This window comes from Stegostoma tigrinum, chromosome 42, assembly GCF_030684315.1.
Source record: "Stegostoma tigrinum isolate sSteTig4 chromosome 42, sSteTig4.hap1, whole genome shotgun sequence".
NCBI lineage: Eukaryota > Metazoa > Chordata > Chondrichthyes > Orectolobiformes > Stegostomatidae > Stegostoma > Stegostoma tigrinum.
In genome coordinates, this window is record NC_081395.1 from 4,254,803 (window position 1) to 4,266,802 (window position 12,000).

The 12,000-nt window shown below is 53.8% G+C and overlaps 1 protein-coding gene across 4 annotated transcripts in view; it reads right to left on the bottom strand.

Moving 5' to 3' along the window:
• Positions 1-1,428: 1,428 nt before the first annotated feature.
• The window catches only part of bbs1 (Bardet-Biedl syndrome 1), a 32,001-nt gene continuing 21,429 nt past the window's right edge, over positions 1,429-12,000 (bottom strand). For 2 of the 4 annotated variants that reach the window (XM_059641580.1, XM_059641577.1), the window contains exons 13-17: positions 8,851-9,009; positions 6,538-6,671; positions 5,672-5,806; positions 4,123-4,209; positions 1,429-2,323 (exon numbers count right to left, since the gene is read on the bottom strand). In XM_059641580.1, the coding sequence (XP_059497563.1) occupies positions 2,237-2,323; positions 4,123-4,209; positions 5,672-5,806; positions 6,538-6,671; positions 8,851-9,009 (602 nt within the window). In that variant the 3' untranslated portion in view covers positions 1,429-2,236. The remainder of the gene's footprint in view (positions 2,324-4,122; positions 4,210-5,671; positions 5,807-6,537; positions 6,672-8,850; positions 9,010-12,000) is intronic. The other 2 variants (XM_059641579.1, XM_059641578.1) reach the window with 2 other exon arrangements.

Genomic DNA, 12,000 nt, shown 5'->3' on the forward strand with positions numbered 1-12,000 from the left:
GCTCCATCAGCACTGACCCTCTGACAGTGCCCGCTCCCTCAGCACTGACCGTCCGACAGTGCCCATTCCCTCAGCACTGACCCTCCGTCCGTCTGCCAAGGACTGCACCTCCCAGTCGCGAACCATTTTAACTCTCCCTCCCATTCTCTAGATGACATGTCCATCATGGGCCTTCTGCAGTGCCACAATGATGCCACCCGAAGGTTGCAGGAACAGTAACGCTTGGGAACCCTGCAGCCCAATGGTATCAACGTGGACTTCACAAGCTTCAAAATCTCCCCTTCCCCCACCGCATCCCAAAACCAGCCCAGTTCGTCCCCTCCCCCACTGCATCCCAAAACCAGCCCAGTTCGTCCCCTCCCCCCACTGCACCACACAACCAGCCCAGCTCGACCCCTCCCCCCCCCACTGCATCCCAAAACCAGCCCAGCCTGTCTCTGCCTCCCTAACCACCCACCCATCCCTTCCTCCCACCTCAAGCCACACCTCCATTCCCTACCTACTAACCTCATCCCGCCTCCTTGACCTGTCCGTCCTCCCTGGACTGACCTATCCCCTTGTCACCTCCCATCTACACTCTCCTCCCCACCTATCTTCTCCTCTATCCATCTTTGGTCTGCCTCCCCCTCTCTCCCTATTTATTTCGGAGTCCCCCATTTCTGAGGAAGGGTCTAGGCTCAAAACGTCTGTCTCCCTGCTCCTCTGATGCTGCCTGTCCTGCTGTGTCCGCCCAGCCCCACACCATGTTACCTCGGAGGCAGCGTTGTACCCTGTTTGGCAGATTGAGGGTCTCTCTCATGGAGGGGTTTACCATGATTGCAAAATGTGATTGGAGTGACGGACGGATACCCCTGGTGGGGGTGGAGAGACAACACAGAACCTTTGGGTGGGAAGTACGTCCTCACCCCTTGGGGTCGTGGGTTCTGGGAGTTGCCCCAAAAACAGCACCGAGAGGCTACAGGCTGCAGCACCAGACGGTCAATTCTCAACAGGGCACTGGTACGGACGGTGTTTCACTGGGTGAAGAGGCGGGGGTTAAAGGTTCGGGGGCAAAGCAGGTCAACAGTTTGCATAAAAGTCAGCTGGTCACAAAGTGAATGGTGGGACAGGCTGGAGGACGGGGATGAATGGCCTCCTCCTGTTCACGGTGTTGAGAATGAAGGCAACAGCAGTGATGAGGCAACTCAGCGGTGACCAGTGCGCGGCCCAGTGCTCCGCACTGACCGGGCACTCCGCGCTGACCTGGTACTCCGCGCTGAGCTGGTACTCCGCGCTGAGGGGTACTCCGCACTGACCGGGTACTCCGCACTGAGACACTGCTTGATTGGGGGAGTGTTTGAGATTTGACGTGCAGTGAATACACAAACAGAGAGAGATGATGCAGGAGGCTCAAGCGGGTAACGTCACAGAGCAGCAGCTCACACATCCTTATTCCAAAAATCATCTTTATTCTCAAATACATTCGGTATTCCTTCACACACTTCAGCAAGCATCCTCTACTTCATCTACACCAAGCTCATGGGTAGCTCACAGTGCCCACTCCCTCAGTCCTAACCCTCCGACAGTGCCCACTCCCTCAGTCCTAACCCTCCGACAGTGCCCTCTCCCTCAGTCCTGATCCTCCAACAGTGCCCACTCCCTCAGTCCTGACCCTCCGACAGTGCCTGCTCCCTCAGCACTGACCCTCCAACAGTGCCCGCTCCCTCAGTCCTGACCCTCCGACAGTGCCCATTCCCTCAGTCCTGACCCTCCGACAGTGCCTGCTCCCTCAGCACTGACCCTCCGACAGTGCCCGCTCCCTCAGTCCTGACCCTCCGACAGTGCCCGTTCCCTCGGTCCTGTCCCTCTGACAGTGCGGCGCTCCCGCAGTCCTGACCCTCCGACAGTGCCCCCTCCCTCAGTCCTGACCCTCCGACAGTGCCGGCTCCCTCAGCGCCGACCCTCCGACAGCGCCCGCTCCCTCAGCGCCGACCCTCCGACAGCGCCCGCTCCCTCAGCGCCGACCCTCCGACAGTGCCCGCTCCCTCAGCGCCGACCCTCCAACAGCCCGCTCCCTCAGCGCCGAACCTCCGACAATGCCCCCTCCCTCTGAGGGTGGCGGGATCTTTCTTCCTTCCTGGGACAGCATGTGATGAAGGCTGAAATCTCCAGCCGGTCAGCAGGGACTAACTATGGGTCTACGAGAGCTAATCCAGTCAGTCCAGAGGCTGTGAGCCCGCTCCACATGGGACGACCATCATGCCAGCAGTGGTCCCTCACTGACAGGCATGTGGATGTGGGCAGTCAGGATGGGAGCACGCCGGCCCATGGCAAGGACAAACACCTGTAACAGAGAGATGGCATCAAGGGGCATCAGCTACTGTCGGTCACTGCCCACGCAAACATCGCCAGAATACTCTGAACCCCTGCTCCAGACCCTACACCCCTCCCTATCTCTGTCACCACCTCCAGCTCCTACACCCCCTCCCTATCTCTGTCACCTCCTCCAGCCCCTACACCCCCTCCCTATCTCTGTCACCCCCTCCAGCCCCCTACAACCCCTCCCTATCTCTGTCACCCCCTCCAGCCCCTCCACCCCCTCCCTGCCTCTGTCACCCCCTCCCTATCTCTGTCTCCCCCTCCTGCCCCTACACCCCCTCCCTATCTCTGTCACCCCCTCCTGCCCCTACACCCCCTCCCTATCTCTGTCACCCCCTCCGGCCCCTACAACCCCTCCCTATCTCTGTCACCCCCTCCGGCCCCTACAACCCCTCCCTGTCTCTGTCACCCCCTCTCTATCTCTGTCACCCCCTCCAGCCCCTCCCTATCTCTGTAACCCCCTCCGGCCCCTACAACCCCTCCCTGTCTCTGTCACCCCCTCCCTATCTCTGTCACCCCCTCCGTCCCCTACACCCCCTCCCTATCTCTGTCACCCCCTCCAGCCCCTACACCCTCTCCCTATCTCTGTAACCCCCTCCATCCCCTACACCCCTCCCTATCTCTGTCACCCCCTCCAATCCCCTCCACCCCCTCCCTATCTCTGTAACTCCCTCCAATCCCCTCCACCCTCTCCCTATCTCTGTCACCCCCTCCATCCCCTACACCTCTCCCTATCTCTGTCACCCCCTCCAATCCCCTACACCTCTCCCTATCTCTGTCACCCCCTCCAATCCCCTCCACCTCTCCCTATCTCTGTCACCCCCTCCAGCCCCTCCACCTCTCCCTATCTCTGTCACCCCCTCCAGCCCCTACACCTCTCCCTATCTCTGTAACCCCCTCCAGCCCCTACACCCCCTCCCTATCTCTGTAACCCCCTCCAATCCCCTCCACCTCTCCCTATCTCTGTAACTCCCTCCAATCCCCTCCACCTCTCCCTATCTCTGTAACCCCCTCCAATCCCCTCCACCTCTCCCTATCTCTGTAACTCCCTCCATCCCCTCCATCTCTCCCTATCTCTGTAACCCCCTCCAATCCCCTCCACCTCTCCCTATCTCTGTAACTCCCTCCATCCCCTCCATCTCTCCCTATCTCTGTAACCCCCTCCAATCCCTTCCACCTCTCCCTATCTCTGTAACTCCCTCCAATCCCCTCCACCTCTCCCTATCTCTGTAACTCCCTCCAATCCCCTCCACCTCTCCCTATCTCTGTAACTCCCTCCATCCCCTACACCTCTCCCTATCTCTGTAACTCCCTCCATCCCCTACACCTCTCCCTATCTCTGTAACTCCCTCCAATCCCCTCCACCTCTCCCTATCTCTGTAACTCCCTCCATCCCCTACACCTCTCCCTATCTCTGTAACTCCCTCCAATCCTGGCCTCTTGAGCATCCCCGGATTTGTATCATTGCACCAGCCGTGGCCGTGCCTTCCACTGCCTGGGGACCCAAGATCAGAAATTCTCTCCCCCTTCTCCTTTCAGGCCGTTGCTAAATCCGAACACTGTGACTGAGCTTTTAGTCTCTTGCCCCTTGTTCCTCCTGAAGTGGCTCTTGGTCACACACAGTCTGAGAGACGTCGCTGCTCCTTGAGGCTGGTTTATGAGGGAGTCGGAGGGTGTGGGAATCCAGGGCACTTGAGGGGCCGTGATAATCCAAGGTCAGGGATTGGGGGTAGGTGAGAGGGTAAGCTCCCTTTCTGGCCTCACCTTAATTGTGTCTGAGGCTCCCCTATCGCTCACACTCTCTACAAAGGTCACCAGGGGATACGTCAGGCCAGGCACCAGCATCGGAACCTGGAACATGGGACAGAGACACAGAAACCCAGTGAGTCTGATCAACAGGAACTGCTCATTCCATTCTCACAAGAATGAAAACTCCTTCTCTCCAAATCTATTCCCACGGCAGCATTCAACACATGCGTGACATCAAGCGCTGAGGAAGCGGGCACTGTTGGAGGGTCGGTGCTGAGGAGTTTGTCAGAGCAAACAAAAAGACATTAAACTGGGGTCAGTATTTATCCCTGAACCGAAGTCGATGAAAGCATGATCTGGGTCATTCCCACATGGCTGTGCATGGGATCTTGCAGTGTGAAAAACTGGCCGTGGTGTTTCCTACAGTAGAACAGGGAGTGCACTTCAAAGTGGAATCTTTTATCATTTTCTGTGAGGCTTAAACGCTGAGTTGAAGAAAGGAGTCGGGGAGGGTGAGGGATTGCGGGTAGCGGGGGCTAGTGCAGCTTGCGAAGACTAGCTTGTGTGTGTTCTACAACTCAGAGCATGTGCGCGTTCCCTCGTGTGTGCGCCTGTACTGGCTCAAGATGCTCTTGTGACAGCTTGTGGCTTCCCACATCCCCGTCATCCGGTCGTTGGCCTTGGAAAGAGCACGTACTTAGAGCAGACATGCAGCCCGTGGGGGGAGCAGTTGGGGGGGGGGGGGGGGGGGGCGGGGGGGCGGTGGACGTGCATTCTCCTCTCCCAGCACTGATTCACACACACTGACCAACACTGCCCAGGACGGGGGGTGGTCCGGGAGCACACCCGATTGCTCAGGGGCAGCAGGAATTTCGCTGTCCGGGGCGCTTAGGCAGAACGGGGCGGGGGGGGTTATTGGGAAGTGGAAGGTCAGGTCACTTTCTCACACCAAAAGGCATGCCTCACCACAGACTGTTGCTCATGACCTCACATACTTGCAAATGAAACTCAATTTCCAGGAATTCTCTGTCCTCCCATCAGTAAAAGGTCCACGCCCACTGGTCTGAAAGCAAACACATCCGTCTTTGTACAACAGCCCAAACCGACTCTGCGACAGCAGGGTGACCTTCAGATGTGGGTGCGGGACAGTGGTCATGTGGGAAGCAGGGCGATGTTTAACTCAGCGGTTAGGGCTTCTGCCTCACAGCGCCAGGAACCTGGATTCGATCCCACCCTCGGGTGACTGTCTGTGTGGAGTTTGCACATTCTCCCGGTGTCTGCGTGGGTTTCCTCCCGGTGCTCCGGTTTCCTCCCACAGTCCAAAGATGTGCGGGTTTGGGTGGGTTGGCTGTGCTAACTTGTCCCGTAGTGCCCAGGGACGTGCAGGCTGGCGGGTCACAGAGCTAGGGTGGGATGCTCTTCAGAGGGTCAGTGTGGACTGGATGGGCTAAATGGCCTGCTTTCTGTGATTCAGCGAACTACCCCAGTGTGCTCAGTCAGAATGGGGCAAGCAGGCACAAGGTCGCCCACCCTGACTGCCATTTGGGAAGGGGGAGTCTCGTACCTTGAAGAAAGCTCTCTTGACAGAGTAGAGGTGCTCATCGTACAGGAAACTGACACACAGGTTGATTGCTGGTCTGGTGGCCGATGTGTTCTGTATGTTCAGGGTCAGCTTAAATGCCGGCCCAATCCCCTGCACCTGCGGCACAGACAGATGGCTTAGATTTCGTTCATAAATATCCTGCACCCCCACAAGCTCACGCGTGCCCCCGACCCCCACCTTCCCAGGCACAGCCAATTGTAAAATTGAGAGCAGGGACAGAGAGGCCCCATGCATTTCTCACAGAAGGTGATTGAATTTGGGCAGTCAAGTATCAGAGATTGAAAGCTTTGTGAACGACAGGGATTGCAGACATGAGGAAAGCAGTTACACCTTGTCACTTTTACAAAGCTCTGGATCACCCCCACTCAGAACATTCTGCCCAGTTTCCCACTCCATACACGCCGTAGCTTCGCATTATCAGCGGGAATCTCACCACGCCCCGTTCTTCGCTTGGTACTTCCGGAAGGGAGTGAGGGTCCTCAAGAGGGTGCGGAGGGATACTGCCCAGGTCAGGCTGGGGGAAGCAGACTGTCTCAGTCTTTCTGCTCCACAATCAGGTGGACAGGATGATGACAGATGTAGATAAAGCAGAAACGGCTCCCATTCGGACAGGGTGAAAGTTTTGGACAAGAGCTTGGGGAATTAGACTGACTGGATTTTGCTCAAGGTGCTAAATGGCCTCAGTCTGTAGTGTAATGACAGCCCCTCACCGTTCCCCCAAGAAGCTTTCATCTGAAGAGGTGCTGACCACAGGACAACAGACTCTGTTTATTGTCACGCTGGATGGTGTGAGGCTACTCCAGCCCTGGAGTGAGATGTTCACTCACCACCGCATTCATCTTCAGAGGCTCCTGGAGGTCAGCAGAGACTGGCGCCATGCTAGCTTCGAGAGCCTTCGCATACTCCCGTGTTGCCCTGAGACGTAGACGGTACAAATCCATCTGAAAGGCCCGGTGCATAGCTTCGAACCAGAGAAGGAGAATAAAACACATGAAGTTACTGTCAACACAGCCCAGGGATTCATCTCCCAGGAATGCAGGTGACTGTAAACTGACCTCAATGTGCCAGGCTAGGGATAGCACTAACAGTCTACAGAGTCAACTTTAACACTAAAATATAACTACAGTAGATAGGACTCAAAAATACAGCAACAAACTTGAAGCCTGGCCTATTAGTGATTTTACAGTTGCTATTCTAATTATATAACTGTCCTTCCTGACTACACTCTCAGAGAAATCACACCCTGCTTTTATTTCCAGTCAGAATTTACGCTCACTGTAGTGGTACAGAAAAAGCAAAAGCTGTCGGATGTGTGCTGTCTAACAGACTCTGTAGGCTGGGGGCTGTCTAGACAGACTGTGTCAGCTGGGGTAACAAAGTGTGGAGCTGGATGAACACAGCAGGCCCAGCAGCATCTCAGGAGCACAAAAGCTGACGTTTCGGGCCTAGACCCTTCATCAGGGAGGGGGATGGGGTGAGGGTTCTGGAATAAATAGGGAGAGAGGGGGAGGTGGACCGAAGATGGAGAGAAAAGAAGATAGGTGGAGAGGAGAGTATAGGTGGGGAGGTAGGGAGGCGATAGGTCAGTCCAGGGAAGACGGACAGGTCAAGGGGGTGGGATGAGGTTAGTAGGTAGGCAATGGAGGTGCGGCTTGAGATGGGAGCAAGGGATGGGTGAGAGGAAGAACAGGTTAGGGAGGCAGAGACAGGCTGGGCTGGTTTTGGGATGCGGTGGGTGGAGGGGAAGAGCTGGGCTGGTTGTGTGGTGCAGTGGGGGGAGGGGACGAGCTGGGCTGGTTGTGTGGTGCAGTGGGGGGAGTGGACGAACTGGGCTGGTTTTGGGATGCGGTGGGGGAAGGGGAGATTTTGAAGCTGGTGAAGTCCACATTGACACCATTGGGCTGCAGGGTTCCCAAGCGGAATATGAGCTGCTGTTCCTGCAACCTTCGGGTGGCATCATTGTGGCACTGCAAGAGGCAGAGAGGTTAAGGTGGACTCCGTAGCATAAGTAATGTTGGATGATGGGACCATCACCAAATGTGGGACAAAAAAATGCAAATATTTAGATCTGAAGTCACAGGGATACTTCCCTTGCTGGAAGAAATCATGTCAATAATGAGGAACAAAAACACCATGAAGTTTGAACAGAAGCGTGCGAATTTTAACTTGGAAACATTGGAGGAGTGACAGCCAATCTGATCCAATCAAGGCAGCAGTGTCACATCAGTGGAACTTGCTGCAAGATGGAATATAGCAGCAGAGCTTTAGACGAGGTGAAATGGATAAAACACACAGAACAAACAAGTGAGGAGAGCCGTGGAGTTGAGTAAAATGAAGCTGGCAGTGAAGGTGAAAGTAGTATGGGCGTGGATTTTAAGCTGAAATGTTGGAGCATTGGAAGGAATCAGCCCCAGCTATGGAGAGATGATTTGACATTAGAAATTCATCTGAGCATTGAATAAGTGAGCAAGGTTGCAAGCAATTAGGACAGTGGTCAGAGAAATGAATGGAACTGTAAGTGAGGGGATGGGCTTTTAAAAAAAATGTTTTAAGGAGCTGTCTCTCATGCAGCACTGAATGTTGGAGAAGCAGTGTAGAGTGGGATGTTGTCAGCATACACTGTTGAAAATGAGCACTTGTCTTCAGAAGATGTGACAAACAAGACTGAGGCCCAAGATGAGATCAGGGTGCTATAGCCTCAATAGGACAATAATAAAATTAAGTACATGGTAAGTATGGGCAGCAGACTCTACTGACATAGTCCCAAAACGTCAGCTTTTGTGCTCCTGAGATGCTGCTTGGCCTGCCGTGTTCATCCAGCTCCACACTTTGCTATCTTGGATTCTCCAGCATCTGCAGTTCCCATTATCTCTGTAGGCTGGGGGCTGTCTAAACAGTCTCTGTAGACGTTGTTCTGCTGCAAATGGCCTGTACAAGGGAACGTTCCACTGCACCTTGCGCTCAGAAAGCTCCGATGGCACAATGCCCCTACAGTAGAATAGCACATTGTGAACACACACACCGTGACTCCAGGCTCCCAGAGACAACGGGTCAGGTGTTCGGACATGGGTCAGGCATCTGTTACAACACCCTCCCTCAGACACGCTGCAGAAATGGCTGGGCGTTGCTGGTCTACTCACCCACAGCGTTCTCTCGTTCCCTCAGCGTCTGATCCACATACAGCTTGGTTTTCTTTGGGATGCTCAGTTTAATGCTCTGCGCCAGGGGAGGCCCGGGGCTGGTGTCTTTGTCCTCGAACACGGCAGTTCTCTTCAGGATCTTAATGATGAGCCCACCCCCTGCCAGGGAACAGGAACCGCTGCTGGTTATAGGACACCCTGACAGCACAACAGACCGTGCCCGACCAGGCCACAAGAACAGAAGCAGCTGGGTAAATGACAGCAGCTCCCGTCCCTAATCGATTCACAGGCCTATAGCACGTTTCCGAGTACTCAACTACTCCCCATAACGGACTGGACAGTATGAATTCCAAACCGAGGAGAATAACATCGGTTCATTGGAGGCCACACTGACGACGTTACCTAGCATGGTGATAAAACGTGTGAACCGGAACAAGCCAGCTCGGCCAGCAAGTCGACAACCTCATCCTCAATGCAGATTATTGCCGAAACTCTGAGTCTCAGTACTGAAATTGGGAGAGTGACAGCAACATGGGAGGGACAGGCGCTGTCCACGTGTGAGAGTGTCTGTGAGCCCTGTGAGGGACTACGCCAGAGGTAGAAGGTGTAGGTGAGGGGAAAAACGGGGGTAGGGTGAGAGAGAGAGTCTGCGTGTGAGAGACTAACAGAAGGCAGGGAGTTGGGATAAAAGGCTCTTTTTCAGAATGGCAACCTGTGACGAGTGGTGTCCCGCAGGGTTCAGTGTTGGGGCCGCAGCTGTTCACTTTATATATTAATGATCTGGATGAAGGGACTGGGGGCATTCTGGCGAGGTTTGCCGATGATACGAAGATAGGTGGACAGGCAGGGAGTACTGAGGAGGTGGGGAAGCTGCAGAGATTTAGACAGTTTAGGAGAGTGGTCCAGGAAATGGCTGATGAAATTCAATGTGAGTAAACGTGAGGTTTTGCACTTTGGAAAAAAGAATACAGGCATGGACTATTTTCTAAACGGTGAGAAAATTCGTAAAGCAGAAGTACAAAGGGATCTGGGAGTGTTGGTCCAGGATTCTCTAAAGGTTAACTTGCAGGTAGAGTTCATAATTACAAAAGCGAATGTAATGTTGTCGTTTATCTCAAGAGGGTTGGAATATAAAAGCAGCGATGTGCTTCTGAGGCTTTATAAGGCTCTAGTTAGGCCCCATTTAGAATACAGTGTCCAATTTTGGGCCCCACACCTCAGGAAGGACATACTAGCCCTGGAGCGTGTCCAGCGGAGATTCACACGGATGATCCCTGGAATGCCAGGTTTAACGTATGATGAACAGCTAAGGATCCTGGGATTGTACTCATTAGAGTTCAGAAGGTTGAGGGGAGATCTAATAGAAACTTACAAGATAATGTATGCCTTAGAAAGGGTGGATGCTAGGAAGTTGTTTCCATTAGGCGGGGAGACTAGGACCTGTGGGCACAACCTTAGAATTAGAGGGGGTCAATTTAAATCTGAAATGAGATGACATTTCTTCAGCCAGAGAGTGGTGGGCCTGTGGAATTCATTGCCACGCAGTGGAGGCCGGGATGTTGGATGCCTTCAAGGCAGAGATCGATAAATTCTTGATCTCACCAGGAATCAAGGGCTACAGAGAGAGTGCAGGGAAGTGGAGTTGAAATGCCCATCAGCCATGATTCAAATGGCGGAGTGGACTTGATGGGCTGAATGGCGTTACTTCCACTCCTATGTCTTATGGTCTTTTGGACTGTGAGACAGACCAAACACAGACGGAACCTCCTGTGGCTACAGTCTGTCACAGCAAAACACAACGTTCAAAAGGACATGAGGAGGAAGGGTGTCTGTCCTGCATATATCCAGGATCGACTGTTCTCCTCAACATTTCACTGGCGACTAGGGTCAGTGTACACAGAGCACTTCACTCTGTATCTAACCCCGTGCTGTCCATGTCCCTGGGAGTGTTTGATGGGGGGGACAGTTTAGAGGGAGCTTTACTCTGTATCTAATCCCATGTTGTCCCTGTCCCGGGGGCTGTTTGATGCGGGACAGTGTAGAGAGAGCTTTACTCTGTATCTAATACCATGTTGTCCCTGTCCCTAGGAGTGTTTGATGGGGTGGGACAGTGTAGAGTGAGCTTTACTCTGTATCTAGCCCTGTTCTGGGAGTGTTTGATGGGGGGGTGGGACAGTGTAAAGGGAGCTTTACCCTGTATCTAACCCTGTTCGGGGAGTGTTTGATGGGGTGGGACAGTGTAGAGGGAGCTTTACCCTGTATCTAACCCTGTTCTGGGAGTGTTTGATGGGGTTGGACAGTGCAGAGAGACCTTTAGAGTCACAGAGATGTTCAGCACAGAAAGCGCCCCCTTCAGTCCAACCCACCCATGCTGGCCGGGTTTTCTCAGAAAAACAGATTTCTGATTCAAGTAGTAGAGTTTTGAAGCAAGGGCAGAATTTTCTCCTCTCCAGGCGTAACAGGACATCTGATGGGAAGGGCTAATAATCGGTCGGGTCAGCACCAGAGATTCTCACCCCTCAAAGCTGCTCATCAGTCCATTTCTGTGTGCAGAGTCACATCAGCCAGCTTCTGACAGGCCCCTAACTAAGGCCCTCAAGGGTTAAAAAACTTCGGGGAATGTGCGCACAAGACAGAGAAAGCTAGCACACGGGGTAGCAGGTAATCGGGAAGGGTCATGGAATGTTGCGTGGGGTTGCAGTACAACAGTAGCAAAGTGTCACTGTACGAGGTGCGGGTGAGACTGCAGCTGGAGCACTGTCAGCAGTTTTGGTCCCGTAGTTAAGATGTTATTTCACTGCAGGCAGTTCAGAGAAAGTTCACTAGGATGAATCCCAGTCAATGGAGGGATGGCTTTATCAGCAAACGTTGGGACTCTACTCACTGGAGCTTAGAAGAATGAGAATGAAACCTACAGGATTCTGAAGGGGCTTGACAAGGTAAATGCTGAGAGGGCGTTCCCCCTCATGGGAGGGTCCAGGACCAGAAGGCATCCTCTCAGAATAAATGGGGCACCAATTTAAGGCTGAAATGAGGAGGAATTTCTTCTCCGAGGGTTGAGAGTCTTTGGAACTCCTTGCCGCAGAGAGCTGTGGAGACAGAGTCCTTGTGTGTAGACAGACAGTTTCTCGGTCAGTCAGGGAAACAAGA